General features: G+C 35.2%; 2 protein-coding genes across 7 annotated transcripts; one reads left to right on the top strand and one right to left on the bottom strand.

Annotated features, from left to right (window-relative positions):
• The first annotated feature begins 304 nt into the window (after window positions 1–304).
• Liprin-beta (liprin-beta 1) lies at window positions 305–19,134 on the top strand. Of its 3 annotated transcripts, none has more exons than XM_017610522.1 (5): window positions 305–1,018; window positions 1,095–2,173; window positions 2,242–2,898; window positions 6,262–6,617; window positions 19,116–19,134. In XM_017610522.1, exons 1-4 carry the CDS (start codon window positions 719–721, stop codon window positions 6,599–6,601), a joined length of 2,376 nt encoding a protein of 791 aa, XP_017466011.1. In that variant the 5' UTR covers window positions 305–718; the 3' UTR covers window positions 6,602–6,617; window positions 19,116–19,134. The 3 variants fall into 3 exon arrangements, with proteins under 3 accessions (XP_017466011.1, XP_017466010.1, XP_017466009.1); XM_017610521.1 differs by lacking the exon at window positions 19,116–19,134 and adding an exon at window positions 6,708–7,342; XM_017610520.1 differs by lacking the exon at window positions 19,116–19,134 and having other exon boundaries at window positions 6,262–7,342.
• Window positions 7,751–23,656, bottom strand: LOC108358962 (uncharacterized). 4 transcript variants are annotated; one of them, XM_017610517.1, is made up of 3 exons: window positions 23,469–23,656; window positions 22,949–23,401; window positions 7,751–11,438 (listed from the first exon to the last, which is right to left on the bottom strand). In XM_017610517.1, the coding sequence occupies exons 2-3, from the start codon at window positions 23,025–23,027 to the stop codon at window positions 8,260–8,262; spliced, it is 3,258 nt and encodes a 1,085-aa protein (XP_017466006.1). In that variant the 5' UTR covers window positions 23,028–23,401; window positions 23,469–23,656; the 3' UTR covers window positions 7,751–8,259. The 4 variants fall into 4 exon arrangements, with proteins under 4 accessions (XP_017466006.1, XP_017466005.1, XP_017466007.1 ...); XM_017610516.1 differs by having other exon boundaries at window positions 22,949–23,656; XM_017610518.1 differs by having other exon boundaries at window positions 23,160–23,656.

The raw sequence follows: 23,656 nt of genomic DNA, 5'->3' as shown, positions 1-23,656 counted from the left end.
TGAAGTTGGCTGTTCACAACTAATAACAAAATTGGCTTAAGTTAAAACATTTTTAAACTGCTAAATACTGTAGAAAAAAGTCATCACGTTGGCACAGAGAAGAAGCATAACCTTTCCTTGAGACAGCACAAAAAATTTTACGGATAATAATCAGAGATTTGCCTGTGTAAACGGGGTGATTAAAAAACGAGCTTTGATTGAGATAATATTTATATGTGAACATACTTTTAGGCAGTATCAAATCGAGCTGTCACAACTGATACCACCTTGTATTATTGCATCATGATCTGGTAACAATATTGAGGAATTTTATAAAGTTTTTAGAATTTTGATCAGCACATCTGGCATCTTTGGCTTGTTGCACAAAATTCCTATTGTTGCTTTCCTTTCTTCTCACTTTGCTTCGAAACTTTTCATTTTCTTTTATTTTTCATGTAAATTTAAACAGAAAGTGTTAATTATAAAAAAGAATATATTAACGAAAAGTATATTAATTGGCGAAACACGCTTTCAGTGCGGATTGGTAGTAAAACGAAATACAAATATTGCCCAGTGTGAGAGGTAGGCGGAAGTAAAAAGCTGGGACTCGAAACAAAAATAGAATGCCATTAGGCAATTGAAACAATATACATTCATACATATAGCACACATTCGCCACGGAAGTCAAACGACACTTGCTTACCTCAAAAATAAGAATAAAGCCTAAGACCCATCTGATATGCAAGGGATAAAGGCCCGGTCGCTAAATACATCCGGAGTAATGGACCAAGAAATCACAGTGGCAAATAAGGCAAAATCGTCTGGCGAGGGGTCCACAGATGCGAGTAAAATGCTAGAAGCAGCGCTCGAACAAATGGATGGCATAATATCGGGGAGTAGCAATGTCAGCGCAAGCGTGTCCGGGAATGGAGTGAAGACTCTAACTACAGCCAGCGCGTCTGTGTTTGCAGAACGAAGCTTAATATCCGCAAATAATGTACTGTCTACTGCTAAAACTCTAGCATTGGCATTACAACAGGTAAGCAATACTTATAGAATATATATAAACCACTAATTCCATATTTAAAAAATTATAAATAATATAAATTTGCTAGGTGGGATTAGCCGCGCCTTCACCCGAACCAGCAATTGCGGCGGTAATAGCGGATTGGTTAGAGACTCATATTCCTCGCCAAGATGCGGACGAGCGGCTTAGGCGATTACAACGTGACAAGGAAGCGCTAGCCTTACAATATCAATTGCTGGCTGATCGCGTTGCCGAGCAAACAGATAAAATAATTGAATTAGAAGGCCTTCTTAACGAAAGGACGCAGTTATTGAGTGAGCGTGAAGAACAATTACAACGTCAAATGCTATCAAAATCTACATTAGAAACCCAAAAATTAGAGTTGATGTCTGCTTTGAGCGAATTAAAGCTCCATCGCGCCGCTTTGGAACGTGAGAATGTGGAGTTACGTGGTTTGGAAAACCAAATTGAAAATTTAAACAGCAATAATGCTTCAATTGCTTATAAGCGGCCCCCTTTCGGAAGCGTGGGAAATTTGAACCAGACAAACTTCAGTGGTTCAGGAAGTGTTGGATCACCAAAGACGCCTCCGGCTTCACTGCGTCACCAAATACATCCCCAATATCACAGTTTGCCAAGAACCCATAATACCAAACACAGTAGCAACAATAACAATAATCACCATAACTTGGGCAATTTGGGATATAATCGAACGATTGATGCGAATGCAAATATGCAGCGACAACGTAATGTTGCATTTGCATCGAATGAGAAAATTCTAATTGAAGATTCGAAAGGTACACTTCTGAGTACTAATAATGATGGGTCAGAAACTCGCGAGGATCCCATGTATAGCAGCATTATTTCCAATACCAACTCTACGCCCTCGCCAAACTTTCGTGAAAAGTCTGCGAAGGGACTAAGAGGCATTTTTGGAAAATTGAGGCGAAGCAATAGCGGAAACTTGGAACTGCCATCATTAGAGTGTGCCGACGCAGAGTTCAAGCGTGGTGGTGTTGCTCGAGCCACCGCAGGTGGTCGTATCGAATGGACTACACATTCTCCCCAACTGTCAACTTCATCAAAAGGATATACAGAGTGGTCTCCCCAAGAAGTTTGCAATTGGTTGACCGACCTTGGACTGGGTTGTTATGCTGATGATTGTAGGCATGTATACTTATATTTGTAGTTATAAATTGGCTACAAATAATTATAAATTTCGTCTTTCAATTTAGAAAGTGGTTAAAGGCCAATTCAGCGATATGTTTCTTCACTGTCTCTCCAGTAGATATAGAACGAGAGCTAAATTTAAAGTCAGCACTGCACCGCAAAAAAATTCAACTTGCTATTGATGAGCTCACTGGTAAAGAAGAGGACCCGCTAGCTTTAAAAGCAGCTCAACTTGATATTAGTTGGGTTATGCGTTGGTTAGATGACATTGGGTTACCACAATATAAAGACCCTTTTTTGACAGCTAAAATCGATGGTCGAATGCTACATCGTTTAACTATGGAAGACTTGGCACAGTTGCATGTGTACTCCTGTTTACACATAGCGTCTCTGCGTTGCGGTATTCAATGTATGCGCGAAATCGAATGGAATGCTGAGTGCCTCATACGACGTTCAGCCAAATCCGTACGACCTGCTTCAGAAGCAGATGAACAATCTTTGGAAGAAGATTATAAATCTTTAGAAGATAGTGGTGAAAAAATTTGTTTGTGGACCGCTCATCGAGTAATGGAATGGCTTAGAGTGGCTGATTTATCCGAATACGCCCCCAATCTACGCGGTGCTGGTGTCCATGGCGCATTAATGCTATATGAGCCTCGTTTCACAGCAGACTTACTGGCTGATTTGCTCAGTATTCCTCCGAGTAAAACTTTATTACGTCGGTAAGAACAAATTAATTTACATACAAAATTTAGGGTTGAGCAAGAATTTCTAACCAACATTATTATGTCAAAATTAAAATCAGGGCTGCAAACCGGTCATAAACGTAGCCACGAACAGCAATATTTCTAATTTAAATTGCCAGGACTGAACCGAACAGCATACCAGGGCTGGGAGTTCTGAATTAAAAATCCGAATATTCCGATATATGAATAGTGTGCTCTATTCGGATATCCCAATAATGTACAGATATCCGAATATCGGAATCTAAAATTCAGCAATAAGATAAAAATAGTTTGCGTATTACTGAGTTATCATAAAAGGATTATTTTGCAATTCTAAGATTCTGTATCTTCGAATATCCGGATATATATTAAGTTAATATTATTAAGCGGATGTCCGAATTCGCCGAATAGTAGGCTTTTATCCGTATACCCGAATAGCAGGTCGGATATCCGATTATACGAATAATGCTAGCTTTTGATGAATAACGGCTTTTGGCTCAAGCGGCCTGTAACTTATTTTTGTTTTGCGAGGTTACTACGGAGTTAGTGTTCGTTGTGTGCAGACGTGCTTTTATTCGCTCTGTTATTTCGTTTTCTATTATTTTGTAATGGAGAACTTTTGCGGAAAATGTAGTAAAGCCTTCTCAAGATCTGAGTTAGTGGTATTTCCGACTCCCTCTTAGTATGTGCTTCGTATATACCACCGAATAGTAGCCATCGTCTTTACGCAGCTCACGTCGACAATATAACTTCTCTTGCTTGGTGTAAAGCTGGTGATAATCATTTGTGTTTTGTTGTTTTAATGTTACTTGTTACCATTTCCAAATCGTCTCTTATTGCTTGTGATGTAAATAGTCATAGTGAAACTTACCTAGTGGCTAGCTTTTTAAGTATCGATCTTATGCAAGTTAATGGTTTTTAAAATAAGCTTGGTCGGGTTTTGCATTTAATTTTCCTAAGTAAAACTGTAACTTTCTCCGTGTATGAATGTCATTTTTTCTATATCTAAGCCTGATACTCATCATGTTCCCCTAGTTGTTAAACCACTGTGATGCCTCTGAATGTTTTGATATCTTTAGATCCAGTGTAGTCGCCATTTGTAAAAGTATTGTTCCAGTCTTAACAAAGTAGCAATATAAAGTGCCCTGGCACAACGCAAACCAGATGAAACTCCGAAATAAGAGAAACAGGTATCTTCGCAAGTTTAAAAAAACCAATAATAACGTTTACTTCAGCCTTTACAAACAATTTGCTAAGAAATTCGTATGTTTGGACAAGTTCTTGCACAGAAACTACGTCCAATGCACTTTGTTTCTTTTAACATTCAACAATCTTTAGATTTCTGCAACTTAACGTTGTCTTCTGAGAACGTGCTCTCTGCACAAACCGACGATGATGATTTGTCTGTAGTTTTGTTTAAGCAGTGCGATTCTTTAGTCTATCCTATATTGAAAATTTTGAACAAATCCTTGTCGTCGGGCGTCTTTATAGACGATTTGAAATTAGCTTTTATCACTCCGGTCTTCAAGAGCGATAATAAAAGCGACGTCAGTAATTATAGACCTCTAAGCTGTCGGAAACGTCTAAACATTTTGAATGCATTATCCAAGGAAAAATTTTACCTGCCGTTAAGAATGTAGTATGTACGGAGCAGCATGACTTCATTCCGTGTCGCTCCACTGTATCCAATTTGACAGTATTCTCAGACGATTGTATAGCTGATTTTCAAACTGGGGTTCAGGTTGACATTGTTTATACTGACTTCTCTAAGGCCTTCGATAGGGTTTCCCACGTTATCCTATTAAAAAAGCTAGCTTCCATTGGCTTTCAGTCAGTTTTGTTGACTTGGATTGCTTCCTACTTACGGAATCGCTGCTGCATTGTTGCCGTTGACAATGTCAGGTCCCTACCTTTCGTCGTAAGCTCAGGAGTCCCACAGGGCAGTATCCTGGGTCCACTGTCTTCGTCAAAGTTTCTACTCTATGCTGATGATCTTAAGATCTATACTTCTATTAGTAACCCTTGTGACTCTCAATTGATGCAAATCGATATTGATAACGTCCGCAGCTGGTGCAACAAAAATCGACTCTTGCTGAATATAAATAAATGCATTCATGTTACCTTTGCTAAATGTAGTAATGTTATTCAGACTTCCTACCACATATCTTTATCACCCCTCTAACGTGTGCATGCAATAAAAGACATCGGAGTGATTTTTGACTCTCAAGTTTACATTCACTAGTCATATTAGTTTTGTTGTCTCTAAATCGCATGCTGTGCTTGCTTTTGTTCGGTGTCATAGCTCTGAATTCACCGATCCCTATACATCGAAACTGTTATAAATGACATTTGTTCGTTCTAGACTTAAACACGCATCCTTGCTCTGGTCACCGTACTTTACGTGTCAAATTACAAGGATCGAATGTATACAGAAGGTATTTTTACGCTTTGCGCTTCATAGCTTATGCTTCTCGGACCCTCTTCCCACCTATGAATCGAGATGCCTACTGATAAATCTAAAATCCCTGTAGAGTAGGAGAACAATCTTGTCTTTGTTCTTCATCTTCGATATCGTTTGTGGTGTTATCATAGACTGTCCCGCACTCCTTAAGAGGACTCCTTTTAACATTCCTGCCAGACCGCTTCGGTACCCGGAACTTTTCTGCATTGGCGTTTTTAAGCTCTCTATGCACGAAATGTTTCACAGGTATTTACGGATCAGTTATTGTACCGGTGCTAGATTAACCTTAGTGGTACGAACAACTGAACCGTACAAAATCGACAATTGAAGTTATTTGCAGCCCTGAAGAAAATATATAAAATTAGTATACATACATACAGCCCCCGGCAAAAGATATCACCCATCATTTTGACAATTTTTCTTTGGCTTTTTTAAGATACGAAATTTTTTATGGATCATTAACTAACAAAAACCGTATAAATCTTAGATTAAACTTGTGTACAAACATTTTAAAAATTATAAACATTTATAGAATAATTTTTGGTATGCAGTTTTGTAGCTCAATAAAATTAAAAATTAAATAAAAAATTACTTTATATAGAAGAAAGCGCGTTATACCGCCAGCTACTAAAATTTAATAAGGCATAAATCTGCATACCAAAAATTATTGTAGAAATTCTAATTAAAATATTTGGAATTGGGATGAAAAGTTTGTGGATTTTTGTACAAAGTTTGAAATTTTGGATTAATATGGTTTTGGTAGCTATACTTTTATATAAAAGTTATGAATATTAAACATACAAAAGGTAAATAGTCCAAACTGATCAAAATGTTGAGGTGCTACCGTTTCGTCGCGGGCTGTACGTACATATGTCACAGTCGAATATTTCCGTTTACAGCCATCTGGCCACACATTTCAAAGAACTTCTGGGTCGAGATGTCATACAAAATAAACGTGACGTTGAATCAGCTCCTGGATATCTACCATTAACAATAACATCTAAACTAAAACCGCCAAAGAAGACACAGTTCTCACTGAAACGCAGGAAAAGCTACAAAGGATGTGGTGATGTAGACTGGACTGATTACGTATGTCCCATGATGTCCTTGTGCCTTAGCAGCAACAATCAAGATAAGTCACTTTCCACTAGCGACTCGAGTAGTTCAGGGGCTGCGTTATCTTTTGCCGGAAATACAAATAACACAAAAGAAGGAAATATCGGGAGTAAAACCCAGTAACTCAAATACATATTGCGTATGTACTATTTAAATATTAATTTGAAGTAGTTTATCAGACAAAATTTACTAAATTATAATTTTTTTTTTTACTTATATACTTTAACAGTGAAATTTACGGGGTCTACGATTTATTAGTACTTTTCCAGACTCACCCGCTATAATTCTGTTTTAACTCACTTTTTGACCCTTATTTTGACAATTTATTTAAAGAAAGTAACAATAGTCGAAAACATTATCTTGATTGCTATTGGTTATGCAAATCACACATGCATATGTAATTTTTTTAAAGTTACTATTTCCAGTGCTTTATTTCATAGATCACTATGAGGCTTATAGAAAATTAAATTATTTGACTGTTGCATTTTCAGGACCATTGCAATGTTTACCGAACAAACAAAAGATTCATGCAAACTTCTTTGTACAGGCATTTAAATCTTAAAGTGTCTTCCAAATAAATTTTGCAGAATGTAGAACATATGTATGTATGCATACCATTTATGTATAGCATGCATGTAAGTACATATACTTATGCAATAAAGTACAGTGGAAAGCTAAAAATTAAGTTGAAAATATAGTATTCAGCATAAAATGTGGCCCAAATTGGCATTTATTACTGTCTGATCTTTCAAAAAGATTAAAGAAACCCTTGAACTAACGACTTATGTATGTATTTACAAAATAATTATATTAGGATGAGATAGGTATACCTTTATATTTATGTACATATACATACATACATACATTTCTTATATCAATATTAATTAATAAAAATTTTAGAAGCCCTTAAATAATATCGATATTAAACCGATTATATATTTATTGTGGTATTATGATGTGCTCATATTTATCACATGGAGATTGTAGCAAAATCGTCAGGTTTATTTTTTTATTCGTACCTAAGCTGTAAAAGATATTTAACCAGCTTAGCCCCACCTTCAGAGCATTTTTTTTTGCATTGGGAATATATCTATGAATGTTTGATCCTTAATTACGAGAACATGTGCACCATAAATAAATAAAAAAAAAAACATTGCGGCTATTCTCTGAGTCTTACAAAGCCCTTGCACGGTTTACAGATTGCACGATAAAAACCGGTTTTCGTATGCGACAGCTTTGTAAACCGTGCAATCCGTCCACCGTGCAAGGGCTTTGCAAGACTCAGAGAAAACCCCTATTGGCATAAAATACATATAGTACATACATATATTTCAAATAAATGTTGAGCATTGTTTTAAGTATGCATTCATTATATGTATGTATGTAGTACTTAGCGCTCCAAGCCATTTGTTGGAAATCTGATTGCAATATTTGCCTCAAAATCTATACACACACACACATACGTATGCATGTGTTGCAAATTCGCATTCAACTGGGATTTTCAACAAAATTTTATACAGATATTAAAGCGTTTCATTGACTAGTTTAGTTTTATAAACTTTTTACAATAACCTAGATACATATGTATATATTTTTCTTGTTTATGACTATAAATATTAACAAAATAACAAATATAAAATAGATATGTAAATTATTATTTAATTTATAGGGGACGCTTAATTTCTAATCAATCTTTGGCAGTGTTATTTATTCGATTGAAATATTCTTATCCACATCTAATAAGCAAAACTATTTTGTTCAGTCATTTATAAGCTCTTTAACTATGCTTGCACAGTATTATCCAATGAGTTTTGCTCGAGTACAACATTCTCAACCACGCTACTAATTGCACTCGGTCGGTCCGCATTTTGTGGACATACTCTACTAGTTACCAAAAACCCATGACGTTGCAGTAAACTTTCGACGCCGAGTTGCTCAGTGAAATTGTGTTGTGTATTTGCTTCGTTTTTGACATCTTCTTCAGTGATGGGTTGGTGCATCACCTCCACATTCTCTGCCGCATTTGCTCGATGCACCTCCTCTGGTAGGTAGTCTTTCCAATTGCGAAATAAATAGCGTGTGAACTTTTTCAACTGGCGAAACTTGCAATATGTTGCACCCTCAGCCGATTCGAGTTGCTGCGTTTGGATGAGAAATCCTTTTTCCTTAAACGTTCTTTCTAGTTTCTCACGTTGAGATGATCGTCTAGATTTCTTTTTTCTCTGTATTGAATGATATGAGCTAGATGGTTCAAAGAGAGCATTCGTGAAATGGTCCTTGGCGAGAATAATTCTGGAAGAAACACTTCCGGTAGACATAACGTTCCCGCTCTTTGAACTCAGTGTTGTTTGAAGGTTATGTGACTTCTGTTGTGTTGCCAATGCTGGAGAGCCAGAAAATGAAGAAATTGGCCTGGATAAGGGCGATGGTGATGAAGGCTCTGGCAGTGTTACAGAGCCTGGTAACAACGTCGCAGTCGGCGATTCAGGAATTTGCAGAATTTCGTTACTGAGATCTGCTGAGGGTGGCGGTATGTCACTTGTTAAGCACTCGCTAGCCGCGTGCGAAAACGTCGCCGCACAATTTACGCCCGGCAAGAAACCAGCAGAATTCTGAAGGCTTTCACGAGGAAAAAATTCATAACCCCGTGTCGATTTATCACCCGTGCCACTGTAGTATCTGTAGTTACCACCCGAATCGACAGAGAGCATTTTCTTTTCCTCTAAAGTGGGCTTAGCACCGCCTGTGAATTTAAATTTACATATGCTCACTTCTGTGGCTGGATTTGTTGCGTTTTCAGATGGAATGGGTGGTATAAAAATAGCAGATCGTTTACGTTTCGGCGGTGTGATTTGTTGATGACTAGGATTCATTGTAGTAGCAGTTGTGGCACTCACTGCTGTGGTTGTTGTCATATTCGAGTTTTCCGATTTAATCGATGATGGCGTGGACAAGAGATCAGGATAATCGATCATTGGATTGTCAACGTTTAGAAGCGGAGTAAGCTTCTCTGACTTGGGCGTTTGCAGCAAACCATTTGGTATAGGTATTTTAAGCGTTAGTTGATTGTCTTTTTCTATGGTCTCAACAGGTAGACCAAATGGTTGACTATGTTGGTTCACTAAGGTGCCAGAGAGCAATTTTTGGTAATACAGACTCACAGGATGCAGCAGTACATTATGTTCTGCTGATTTGGGCGATTGTAAGTTTGTCAAAGATAGGCTTGTAGGATCTGAATTGCGAGTTTCATCTTTTGGTTCGACTTTAACTGAATTCGATTTCAGATCTAAAAGGCTATCTAAATCTGTTTTAAGTAATTTCACACTTTCGATTAGTTCCTTGCTAGGTGAGTTGCCATCCGACGGGTCGCTTACACAATCACTATCTTCGCTTGAGATCGACAAGTGGTCACATAGTTGATCCCGCATGCAAAGATTTAATGGCAGTTCATCAAAAATTTCGGATTCTGGTGGTCTTTGACCACACCCGATTGTTGCATGCGGTGTGGTAAGTACGCTTTTGGGCGTGCCAGGGAATATGGTTCCATAATTTTTGTATATAAGATGACATATGTCTGCCTTTTTTGGCTTTCGTCCACGTCGTGGCTTCGAATGATCAAGAGTTATTTCGCCCATATACGGCAGGTCCGCGTAGTTAATAACTTTTTTGGGGACATCTGACAAAACTGGAGGTGAGACCTTAACCACAGGATTTGGCACAAATTTACATCTGGAAGATTTCACCCGCTCAAATTTTTCAGTATTGTAAACCTGCTTTGATGTGGCATGTGGCTCATTTCTTACGACGGACTCATCCGGCAGTTCTAGGCTTGACGTTTGCATCCGGCTGGCCTGATAATTGTTATTGCTATCGTTTTTCGATTTCTTTTGTTGCTGACCAACTACCTCTTCGCCTTGCTTGCTCTCCGACTGCTGAGCCGATCGATGGATCGCAGCAATCTTTTGCAACCAGCTACGAACATTTTCGTGTGAACTCTTCGGTGGCGGCAATTTGGAAGGATGAAAGGTTTTAGCTTTGGGAATATCTTCTGACGTAGTAGCTTTTATATCTTTATCGCGCCGGGAAAACTTGGCTTGTGTAGCTTCATAGTGACTTAAATACTCGGGCGGCAAAGCTTGATGATGGAAACGCAGTTTTAAAACACCCTTATTTTTGGTAAGCTTCGGGTCATTCGATTTATGATTTTTCTGCAAGTCACTAGCCGTACTGTGAGTTTGCTGGATGCTTCTCTTAAGCTCGTTGGCTGCACGGTTCTGAGCACTCATTAGACCGGCCTTAACTTTAAGTTGTTGCTTCGTCAATGAGCTACATCCGTTTAGTGGCACCTTCACGGATAGCTGCGTGGATTTTCCCATAGACGGCAGGGGGCGCAAATTAGCTTTTGATGAAACGGATGAAGAGGAATTCGTTTGAATAGTGCCTCCCTGATCATTTAGATTATTTTCAGCATTTTGAGATGCTGCTACGATCAGTGGGTGATCATCATCCCCACCCACAACACTGTTGGCCCCACGACATATTAGAGGGTCATCGGAGCTTTGCAATAATATTTTGCTAGTGATTAAATCTAAACGATGTTGGTGCCGATCAACATGTCGATGCTGGTGGCTATGTTGGTGGTTTTGCAATCGATGATGTGCGAGTTCCTGACGATTCATTGGATGTTGTTGCCATGTTGTGGGATGAGTTGGAAATAAATCAGTAGAACCAGCGTCCGCGATTTTAATGCTATTGAGAACAGTTGTAGGTACTACACTGGCGATATAATTATTGGCGTAATTTTCAGTTGCCGGCATTGGTTGTTGACCCCCCGGCACAATAGACGATGTGTTCGGGGTCACTCGATGGATGGCTAGACACATGCCTTTTTCGTAAGTGGAGTTTACGCCATTCAATAAATCGAAGTCATCGGACGAGCCCTCATGCATGCTATCAACAGCTGAAAAAAAGGTGGTAAATAAAATAACTAAATTAATACATATTTATGTATGTATGTATGTGTGTAATTAATTTACGCTGCTAGCATTCGAAACTTTGTGGTTGATAAATTAACTTTTAGTTTATATATCGCGTTTGTTATGTTAGCAAATATTATATTAAATCTCGATATTTTTCATATTTCATGTTTAGACCAAAAAATGTTTTTGCAAGCACATCATATATGTACATACATATATGTACATATACATACATACATATCTGTGGCATTTTCATAAATCAACTTCAGTAACTTTAGAAGGTTTGACTTTGGATAAAAAATAATAAGTTACCCTACAATAAAATTATAGATTAAAAAACTAAAACCTCCCTATTATAATTGCCATTCGTACCCATATAAACCGAAATTTAAAAATTTGTAGAAAACTACAAAAAAGTGCAAACAATTTTCTCCTAAATTTTTTCTCGGAAGTGTTTGAATTTTTCTGAATACACAGTTTTATAGCCCAATCAATTTTAGTCTGATAATGTGCAAGTTTCAAGTGGCTAAAAGTTACCGTTGATTTTTTAGAATTTTTTTCGCCAAAGGTGTTGCGGTTTTCTTCCATATACATACATACAAATAAATTAAGTTTATTCATTATATGGAAGCCAATGCGACAAAAGAAATTCTAAAAAATTAACGGTAATTCGTAGCCACTAGAAATTTGCACCTTATCAGACTAAAATTGCAGGGGCTAAAAAACTGTGTACTCAAAAAAATTCTAACACTTCCGGGAAAAAAGTTTCAAATTTAGGTGAAAATTTGTTACACTTTTTTGTAGTTTTCTACAAATTGTTGAACTTGGGTATATATGAGGTTTTTCTGAGAATGAACTAAATTTTAATTGATAATTCTTAAAAATAAATAAGTAAACATAAGGGGCACATAATATCACTTGAAAATGGCGTGCTATAGATATGACCGATACTGTATGTATACATATATATCTATGTAGGAACTCTCACTTGAACCAAAACACATTGTTATATATACATATTTAGTTAACTTTAACATACAATTTCACACATTCAACAATATAAAAAATTAAATTGAGCAATCGAGGGGGGTTACTTCGATATTTCAGTGAAAAAAAAGGATTTAAAAATATTAAATATAAGCAAATGCGAGAATACACTGCTAAGCACCCATAATTACCGGTAAACGTGAGTTCTGGTAACATTTTAACCAAATGTTTGATCAAACACCGGTTGTTCTTATCACTCGAGGTAAGAATATGGCGCCGTCTATTTCCCGGCGATCTCGTTTCGCATACAAACGAAGTGATCAATCGCTTGCACTCTTGTATGTAGTTTTCACTCGGAGAGTCAATTCAAATTTCGAATTTATTTTTATTTACATGTATGTATATGTATGTATGTATATTTTGCCTTATGCTTTTTTTGGATTTTTATCGGCAATATTCGTGTCGCGCTCTTGTTTTATACTCTCTACTTTTCTATGTATGTATGTATGTATGTATGTATGCATGTATCCGTGCACTTTTCTCGTGCGCGTTTTTCACGAAATTTTCAAATGTTGTTTGTGCCTTTAGTATGAAATTTGATTCCCTTTATGCGAAAATTACCATATACGGTATACAAGTATTTTTACACATTGAATCTTAACATTCTTTACTATGCTTGGATAATATGTAGGTACATATGTATGCATGTAGGTGGCGATCAGTTGTGATAAACGGATTTTATCGATGAGGTATTAGTTGACGAACACAATAAATAACTATTGCGGATAACACGTGTTTATTGGAATCATATTTGCATATCATACACATCTCTGGTATAAAACTTAGCATATCCCTCCCTAAGAGAGCGAACTTTGCAATATTTCGAGCAACGTTTTTTTGATGACTGCGATGTGATTCACCTTTGACTCGCAGCAATTTCCTTTTCCGTTTCCTTTTGGTTTGCTTCCCTTAATGATGTATCTGTTATCGGCAGACATTCAGCAAAAGCTTACACACGCGTGATCATGGTGACATCCAAAACGCAACTAATATGATTAAAGAATTTTCCGAAAATCCACCTTAGATGGACGTCCCACCAAGGCAACTGAATCTTTAATAAACATACATATTGTACATATGTATATACACACATATCTACAATGTATTTAAATACTTTTTTTGTCACTGCCAAGCTACTGAGCGAGTGCATGTTCTCATCTCGATCGCAATTGTGATTGCTTCTTCGACTGATTCAGCTATAACATATTCGTTCACAGCTTTGTATTACGGTGTTCTCATATATTTTAGCTTGGCATTTAGTGCTCAGGAATCGTTTTGCTTTTCTCAACGGAAAACGAAAATGTGTACGATGTTAAAATTAGAAAAGCCAACTTGTTGAGTGCCGCCGCGATCGTTGTCCCCACTATTGTTGTTACTGTCGTTTCCTTTGGTCATGAAAGAGGTAAAGAGTTACATACATACATATATATGTATGTATGCATCTCAAACAGCTTTGTTTGGTCTGGTTTTTATGTTGCCAAAGATATGTAAAGTTCTTTTCCTAAAAAGTGCTTGTTCAAGAGATCAGTGGTTTGCTTTTAGGCGTAACAATACAGACAAGGCAGAATTATGGCATTAATTCTTAGTTTCATCAGCCAAGCACAGTGATTTAACTACAGCGGAAATATTACGAAACTCAAAGTAACTAAGTTGAAACCTTATCGAAACTGTTTTGTTATAGATTTCGAATTTTACCGATGCTCGATACTGTTAGATGGGACATTAAATAAATACTGATATTGGTCAACTGTACCACGGATACATCAGAATCATGTCAAATCATATAAGGAGAGTGTATGAATTTGTCGCTGGTGTTCAAAAATTGTTCATTGTCTTTTACGGGATTCAGTTCAAAAACACATTCCTACATACATACATACATACATATGTAGCTTTTAAGTTTTTGTGTTATTGTGCGTTCTCTTGAGGCCGCTATAAATACCTCTGTCTGATACGTAGATACATAATATGTACATACATACATAGTTGAAAAAGATGGTGTTCGCATGAGGCGATTTTCCAGGAAATTTTAGAGGCGATTAGTTGAATCAAAAGTTGGCTGCACCCCAACTTCATTGGAAGCGATTAGTTGAAAGGCCATTCACACCAGGCGATTTTTGCTTTACACTAACACCCTTATTCTAGAACCCGAATTTTCGTAATTCGTAATTCGTAGCTACGTTACGAAAAATCGACATGCTGCAACCCTTGCGGAAAAATGTGCAGCATTGCCAGGTATCAGTTGTTTTTCGAACTCAGCTGTATGAAGGAAAACAAAGTGGAAAGGAATTAAAAAAAAAACACTCATCATGTGCTTGTTTATAGCAAAATTGATTGATTTTAAATATTTAGAGGAAAATTATGGATTCTGATGTATTTGCAGTTATAGCAGCGGAGTAAGAGCGCGCTATGGCAATGGACTCACAAAGGTATGCGGAGCTGCCGGGCATAGTTACGGTTGCCAGATGTACTGATTTTATCAGTACCGTACCGATTTTTTAACTCTTGTACTGATTTTATTTATTTCCTCAATCAGTACGCTAATGTCCTGATTTTTCAAAATTTGTACTGATTTGTACTGAATTTTCAACTCAAACAAAATACATTAGGATTTTCTTAAGGTTTTTACATAACGTTGGAACTTGCTCAACATTCACTATAAAAAGTAGGCAGAAAATAATTTAATTATAGTTGACATGTTTCAAAAAATATTTGATATGTCCAAGAAAATAATACAACAAAAAGATCAATCGCTTTATGGGCACATCGCCGTGACGTTACGTACCAGTTGCGATAATATGATGAAGCTTAAATTATTTAAGAAGAAGGATGACGTTTTTTGTCGAGTGTTGTTAGTTATCTAGAAAATATTTTTCTGTTTAATAACTGCACATTTTAATAGTCTAATGGCTTTTGCCTACAGCTTGCAATTCTTTTTTCAAAATTTACTAACATTGAAAAAGAGCTTTGCATACAAGACATAGAGTTAGATATTCTTTTTAGCGAATTATTAGTCTTTCAAAGGTTTTGCGAAGTTGAAAAAATTAATTTAAGCAACGAGAAAAATATAGATGCATTCCTTAGATAGTGGTACTTTTCCACAGTTTGAAAAAACATTAATTTTGTTTTTTTTGAAGATTGAACCATCTCAATATTGCTATCCAAATCTGTCATAAATATAAAATAATTTATGGCTTCTGTGTACACTCATGTTAAAATGAATAACGCTTCTATTTTTTATGAACTATATTTTATTTATACCAAAATATTGTTAAAAACAAGTACTATGGCGTTTTAAAGCATTATCTGTTACGATTACAACTTTTTTAATCTATCCAAATTACCAGTATTTGATACCCAAACCTAGAAAACTTTAAAAAGTATATGCACTCCAAGCAAAACTCAGTCAACCTGGTACTTAATTATTACTTGCTTACCCATTCGAATTATTTGCATCCAATATTTTGGAATAAAATGGAAATAAATTAACTCAGGTATTTGCTTCAGGAGTTTGTTTTATTGTAGTAACTACCCTGCAGTATGGGGGAGCGACTACAGGACTAATGAATCGGTAGCTACATGGTAAACTTCGTCGATTACCGACCGACTACTTGCAGTGTATTTCAGCGATTACTTTTACAAGGCAAGGTCTAGGCGGTAGTCCACATCGGGAGTTACTAAAGTAGTTACTTGCGTGATTTATGGGCGCCCTCTTTCGCAGTCTTTCGCTATTCTGCTTACACGACTGGTTCGACTCTGCACTAGCTACTTACCTAGGAGACGGTGCAGTAGCGGTTCAAAAGTAGCGATTGACTCCAGCAGTACATCACTTCACAAAGGCCCTAACCAACACTTTTTTGTCGAAACTGCGTTTTCACAGATTTTAGTAGGATATATTAAAATGCACCTGCGATAAAAATTTGAAGGTGCTAGTGACAAAAACAACAGAGTTAGATGGCACATAGCGAGATACTGGTAATCGGCACAGCTTTGAAATTCGGACACAACATAATATTTGTACTTTTTGGATTATGAAATACTATTGAAGTAATTAAGCGATATGTTTTCAATTCATTCTCAAAATGCAAAGTTGCATACATATGTATTCTCTTTTCACTACTAAGGACTAAATGTTGAACTAACTATGGTCGGATTTCAGAAATGAAAACCAATTTATAAAGAATTTTCTTCCGCTATCTGAAAAATTGTATAAAGAATATTTAGTATTTTTAATATGGACTTCTCAATCCCTTGCTGTATTTGACAGTCATGTCCCAGTTCTATGGCAGAGGAGCTTGTGGAGCTGTAAGTAGGTGTTGATTTTTGCATACTTGAAGAGAGTGTTAGCTCTTTTCGCATTATTTGTGCTCAATGCAAGTTCTGTTAGTCGCGCTGTTCTCTGCTCTGTCTTTATTTTTTACTTATAAATATCGTACATTATGTATGCACAAATACACAATTTTAAATGTGTTGGGTTTTACTTGCATCACCAGTCCGTTTCTTTCCGTTTAAGATCAATAGTGCCAATTTTTGTATGAAAAAATGTTTGCCTAATTTGTATCTATGGAATTGCTATCCATTAAATTTCCTCAATAAGGCCGAACTTTTTATAATTTTTAGCCGGAGACATAATCGAATTTGGTATTCAACATTGTTCGAGTATTCGCTATTATTATCAAAATATGTACGTATATATGTATGTATGTATAAATATATATGTGTATATGTATGTAGATACGAAAAATGGACATATGTATGTACATCAGTATATGAGTATGTGCATGTACATATGCAATTATAAGTAGGTACACGAAGATCATTTAAATTGTGGATAATGTAATGCAATTTACTGCATATACGAGTATACAGGGTGTACATACATACATATTTACATACATACATAGGTATTTATGAATTTCGTATGGAATGTATGNCATTTTCTCCCATATAAAAATATTTTCCAATTCATACATACATATGCACATACATATACATACACCTGCGTTCAACTAATTAGCACCGAAATTAAATATGACATTGTTTGCAAGTTATGTTTATTTATTTATTTTTAATCATTTTCATTTAAAATATAATTTAATCTATAACAGAACTCACATAACTAAAAGTTTCGAAGCTTACACAAATTTAAAAAAAATTAATCAAATATTTAGGAAATTTTCGGGTATGCAGTTTTGTAGCCCATTAAGTCACATAAAGTACAAGATTCAAGTCGTTGATTTTTTAGATTTTTTTTTGTGGAGGGTCTTGCGGATTTTTTTTTCATATAAAAATTGATTTTGATCATGCGTTATATGGAAGATTGCATACCCGAAAATTTTCTAAATATTCTGATAAAAAAATTGGAAATTTTGATGACAATTTTTTTAAGTTAGACTAATATTTTTGAAATTTGTGCAAGCTTTGAAAATTTTACTTATAAGTAGAGATTAGTATTTTAAATGAAAATTATTAAAAATAAATAAATAAACATAAGTTGCAAACAAAATCATTTTGAACTTCGGTGCTTATCAGTTGAACTGTATATCGTCGGTGATACTGCAAACCGTTCTATGTCACTTATTACCTCAAGTGCTTAATTGATCTGTTGTCTGTATCTGTTAGACAGTTCGTTTATTAGGGTGTAACGATTTGCAGATGCATTCCGGGAAAGTAAGAGACCATCTAAGTGTCAAGGGTAATATTAGATATAGACTGTTTTGCAGTAGCACCGACGATATGTTCATACTTTGTATGGAAGAAAATGCGTAACACCGTCAGCAAAACAAATCTCAAAAATCAATGCGAGTTCTTAACCGTTTGACACCTGCACAATATCATACTAAAATTGAATGAGCTACAAAACTGCAATTCTGATTAAAAATTTTTAATTTTGATGACCATTTTTTAAATGATCGTATTTTTATAAATCTTGTACAAGGCCTGAAACTTTGAGTTACATAGGTTTCGTTGCGGTATAAATATTACAAAAAAAAAAAAAATCAAAATAAAGAAAAAATGGTCAAACCTTGTAAAAAAACCCAATTATGTGGCCATCACTGTATGTACATACATATCCAGGAAAATATCTGTATTTAAATAAATTCTTAAATAAAAAAATAGTGCTGGAGTTAGTTACGTGTAGGAGTGTAAATGTATTTGTGGTGCTAACTTAAAACTTATTTAAATACATACGTTATGTATGGATATGTGCGTTAAACGTTAATATCCAACTAAAGACCGTCTATTTAGTCTCCGGTAAATTGAATGAACAGAAAACAACAAATTTATTTCTGCTATGACAAAAATGGCATACTGAAAGTACTATGTTTGGATTTTTAGCTGTGTTTGGAATTTCAGTGGTTCATTATACATACATATGTATGTACATAGACATAAATACATAAATAAATATATGTCATTCATATGTGGAAGGGGCCCATTAAACTGCCAAGACTGTCGAAAAACTCAAAAGTTTTGGATATTTTAAAGAATTGACAAAATTTGTTCCCAATATTATATGTTTTCGAATTTTTTAGTTTCTCCAGGTTAAGGCAATCGCTTGAATTACATATGTATTTCAAAACTATAATTTATCATAATGTACTTAAAAGTCTAATTTGGAGCAATTCGCGTCACAGATGTATCAAAAAACACAGATGAGTAAGGAAACAGCAATGGTTGTAACAACAACAAGAAATCCAGAAATCTATTCAGGTGAGTCATACATATGTATGTACATACAGTGCCGAACAGAAGTATTGGCACAGTGAATTTTTCGCAATATATGCAAAGTTCTTTATTCTAATTTATTTTCGATAATTTTTTGTAAAAATATTGTTCATTCTACACCAGAAAACATAATAATAAAATCTCTAAACTTTGTGCAAAACTCAGGAAAATTCATTAAATTTGCACACTTATTTGCAACTTTTTATTCAGATTTTTTAGAAAAATTGCCAAAAATCAACGCGATTTTCTAGCAACTTTAAACTTGCACTTTGTTATACTAGATTTGAATGGGCTATAAAACTGCGTATCTTGAATTTTTTTTTTAATCTGAATAAAAAGTTGCAAATTAGTGTGCAAATTTAAAGAATTTTCCTGAGTTCTGCACAAAGTTTAGACATTTTATTATTACGTTTTCTGGTGTAAAATGAACTATATTTTTATAAAAAATTATCGAAAATAAATTACAGTAAAAAACTTTGCATATATGGCGAAAAATTCACTGTGCCAATACTTTTGTTCGTCACTGTATGCATATACATATGTAGTATGGAATTTTAGAGATACTGATCGACCATTTCATATTTTTGTTTTGTATGTATGTTTGTACGAGTATGTACATATGTGTTTTTATTTATTTTTTTGTTTTTATAAAAAAATAGCAATTATTATACAACTTTTGAAGTGCAGCGCTAGTAGAATACAAGTATTTAGTTTATGTATTCAATGTTTGAAGGAATATCCTAACTTCATAAAATTTCATAACAGACTTTCAGTATTATTAATAATAGCTTCTTAAGTTCAAATGATGTAATGCAATTCTATAACAACAAATAATGTTTTCATTGCAAGCGGGCATTTTAAAGAGTTGTCTGTATATGGACCAAATTACTTTTAGCGCCTCCACATACTTATCGTTTATTCAATCATATTTGTACATAGTTACCCAGCAATGTGCATTTATTCATGTGTGCATATGTACATATGTATATATACATATGTATGTAGGTAAATCTGTATGCACATTATTTGTTATTAACATATTTTTACATACGACTGAAATGAAGTTCAGCAACGAAACATGTTTGTTTGGCCAATAGCAGATTGCATGGACGGTAATTTGACTGTTGTTTTGCAAATCGCGTTGCAATGTGCATTTGAACGAGGGCTCGTGGGCGTCGCTGCGAGAATTATAAAGCTGCAACACCATCCCACAGCTTCCACCTCAAGATGTAGACATCTATGCACATGTACATACATACATACATATGTATGTACATACGAACACGTCTATATGAAACATAGATTATTCAAAATGAATTTATTATGCCATGTGAATTACTAGTGTATGTACTATTAAGATATTTTTAATCGCAACCCAAAATTAATTTTTAAAGAAATAAAAATCTCCAAAATGAGGGGAAGAATAAAAATTTTGTTATCAGCATGTGTGGGGTATATACACGCCGCGACAAAAGATAGCACATCAACATTTTTACCAGATTTGACTACTTTTGTTTTGCTTTTTCTAAGGTTATTTTTTATATAAAAGTATAGTCCTTAATCTAACAAATTCCATATAAATTTCAATTTCAGACTTTGTGCAAAAATTATAAAAATTCCACAAACTTTTCATCCCAATTCCAAGCATTTTAATTTTAATTGCCAGAATAATTTTTTGTACGCTGTTTTATAGCTTATTAAATTCTAATATAAGTTCAAGTTTTAAGTTTCTAAAAACTCGCGTTGATTTTTGATAATTTTTTGCTGTCGGTGTTATGTACTCATTTCCATATAAAAAGTTACTTTGTATGGAGGAAAATAAGTGATACCGCCAGCAAAAAAAAAAATTATCAAAAATCAACGCGATTTTCCAGCAACTTAAAACTTGCACTTTATTACACTAGAATTTAATAAGCCATGAAACTGCATACCAAAAATTATTCTAGAGATTAAAATTATAATGCATGGATTTGGGATGAAAAGTGTGTGAAATTTTTATAATATTTGTACAAAGTCTGAAATTTAGATTTATTTGTTAGATAAAGAGCTATACTTTTATATTAAAATAAAGAACCTTAAAAAATCAAAAGAAAAGTAGTCAAAACTGGTAAAAATGTTGATGTGCTATCGTTTGTCGCGGGCTGTACAGACATACACATGTTTACTAGAAGTTACTATATCCATTTTTGTTAAAAATAATTGCAAAAATTAATATACCTGTCCACCCTCATCTAGCGTTACGTATTACGAAAAGTCGATTAATTTTCATTACTGTGCATTCATTTAAAATTCAATGTGTATGAGTATGCATATGCTTGTAAAAACACACTTGCTTTGCCCATTTTGCATGACGACGCGCTGTCAATCTACTCTTATAGATACAAAACTATGGACAATATATGTATGTATGTATGTATGTATGTATGTAATTTTATTTTAGTATGACGGTTCTAATCATTTCGCCCCCTAAAAAAAAAAAAGAAAAACTTAGTTAAAATGTTGTTCTAGGGGTGTGCTGAGGTGAAGGTCCTTGTACGAATTTCCACTGTACGATCAACAAAGTTATCGTGAGATCATTGGATGGTTTCTGAACGTTCTACATACATATGTGCATATGTAGATGTAGATGTTGCTCATTTACTTCAATAGGGTCACATTCCAAAAAATACAAATATTGATGAAAATAATAATAATAATTGATTGGCGCTTACACATGCATATGTTAGTGTTTGGCCGAGCTTCTCCTCCGATTTGTGGCGTGCGCCTTGATGTTGTCACACCGACTCCGAACGGCGATTGTATTTTTTTTATGAGAAGCTGTTTTTCATGGCAGAAATACACTCGGTGGTTTGCCATTGCCTGCCGAGGGACGACCGCTGTTAAGAAAAAACCTTTTTTTCTGTTTTTTTGGCGATGTTGCTTCGACCAGGGCTTGAACCCAGGCGTTGCCGAGTGGAAGCGTGCACTGCTTGCCACTATACCACAGCGGGCGACAAATATTGAGCTAAGTATGCATAGATTACCGCTTCCTCTACTTCTATGTTGTGTAAAAATTCCATAGCTGCACTATGGCTGAAATAGGCACTTTCTGCGGCCAAAAATCTTCTGGGTTTAAATAGACCGGAAGTCCATGATTTTAACCGGAAGTCCATTCCAGAGAAACGAATCTGTGGTGAAAGTACCGTAAAAGCATGTATGTCACATTTAAATAAATAGACTTCCGTCCCATCCATCCCTTGAATATTTGTTCGTTTTTGACTTTGATGGCGTCTGAAAATAGTAACAGGAGCCAGCTGGAGCAGACAACTCTCTTGCAACGCTAAGTATATCTATGCATAACTGAGCTCTTAAGGCCCAATTTCAGATGGCTTACTTAAATAGAGATTGTTGATTAACTTCCACTATTCATTTTCAGATCATACATTTAGGGCCGTTTTCACCAACTCTGGTTAACACTAACTATAATTAATTTTAAGAAATGTTATCAGCTTGTATAATGGTATTTCATTGAGACTAAGCGCGTATTTCAATATTCATAAACATACACACGCATATTTACATATCACTATTGAAGTATGTAAATGGGTGATATTTATGTAATACTACGTATGTACATTTGTACTATGCAAATAAGTTTTTATTGGATGTGTTAATGATGCCTATTGTATAAGATGACTTACATACATATATATGTGCATATTGGAATAAATATTACCATTTTTCTCAAAATGCTGTGCTGAGAATGACAGCTCGGTTGGCCCTGGTCCATCTTTTTCTGCTGGTAAAGTTAACATCAGCGCAATCACAATAATTTGTAACGGTCATCATCTTTAACTTAGTATATCTAATTATTTTATTATACATATGTATATTTAGTTCATAACAAAGTTAACGCAAACATGTTTTCTTCTTCTATATATGTATACCATTTATTCGCTCAAATTATAGAAACATCCCATAGATATTTTCTGGAGCAGTATTACAATTTATTTAATCAGAGCTCCCGGATTTAATTGATTTCATGCGCATTTGTACATACATATGTATTTACAAATATAAACTTGTGCTGAGCATCGACAGTAACAAGAGCTTGACTGGCGACTTAGCGGCTGTGATTGTTTTGCATCCCAAACTCACTTCATGCTTCATGCATAATTGTCAACAGATACTAGTGATTAAAAATATTAAAACACAACACGTAATCTTTATTATTCGAGTAAAAAAAATGTGTGTACCATATTACTCGTATGCACATGTATTTTTAATAGAAAGTATTGCGCGCTTTTGAAGTAGCCGGTGATTCGACATTCGTTGGTTGCACTGTTATCTGTTGGAGCGCCAGCGTTGGCACAACTCTTTACTATTGAAATTACAATTGAATACTAAACGCGATCGCGCGCCAGTGCGATGGGAGGCATTTCGA

This window comes from Rhagoletis zephyria, unplaced genomic scaffold (genome assembly GCF_001687245.7).
Source record: "Rhagoletis zephyria isolate East Lansing unplaced genomic scaffold, Rhagoletis_zephyria_1.1 Rzeph_scaffold_00318, whole genome shotgun sequence".
In the NCBI taxonomy this organism is placed as follows: Eukaryota; Metazoa; Arthropoda; class Insecta; order Diptera; family Tephritidae; genus Rhagoletis; species Rhagoletis zephyria.
This window is presented reverse-complemented; position numbering and strand designations above follow the sequence as displayed.

Coding starts and splice junctions, on each gene's coding strand:
- Liprin-beta (XM_017610522.1), top strand. CDS start 719: ATGCAAGGGATAAAGGCCCGGTCGCTAAATACATCCGGAGTAATGGAC. Junction 1,019..1,094: donor TAGCATTGGCATTACAACAG/GTAAGCAATACT, acceptor TAAATTTGCTAG/GTGGGATTAGCCGCGCCTTC. Junction 2,174..2,241: donor TGTTATGCTGATGATTGTAG/GCATGTATACTT, acceptor CTTTCAATTTAG/AAAGTGGTTAAAGGCCAATT.
- LOC108358962 (XM_017610516.1), bottom strand. CDS start 23,027: ATGTTAACTTTACCAGCAGAAAAAGATGGACCAGGGCCAACCGAGCTG. Junction 11,439..22,948: donor ACAGCATTTTGAGAAAAATG/GTAATATTTATT, acceptor CCTTTTTTTCAG/CTGTTGATAGCATGCATGAG.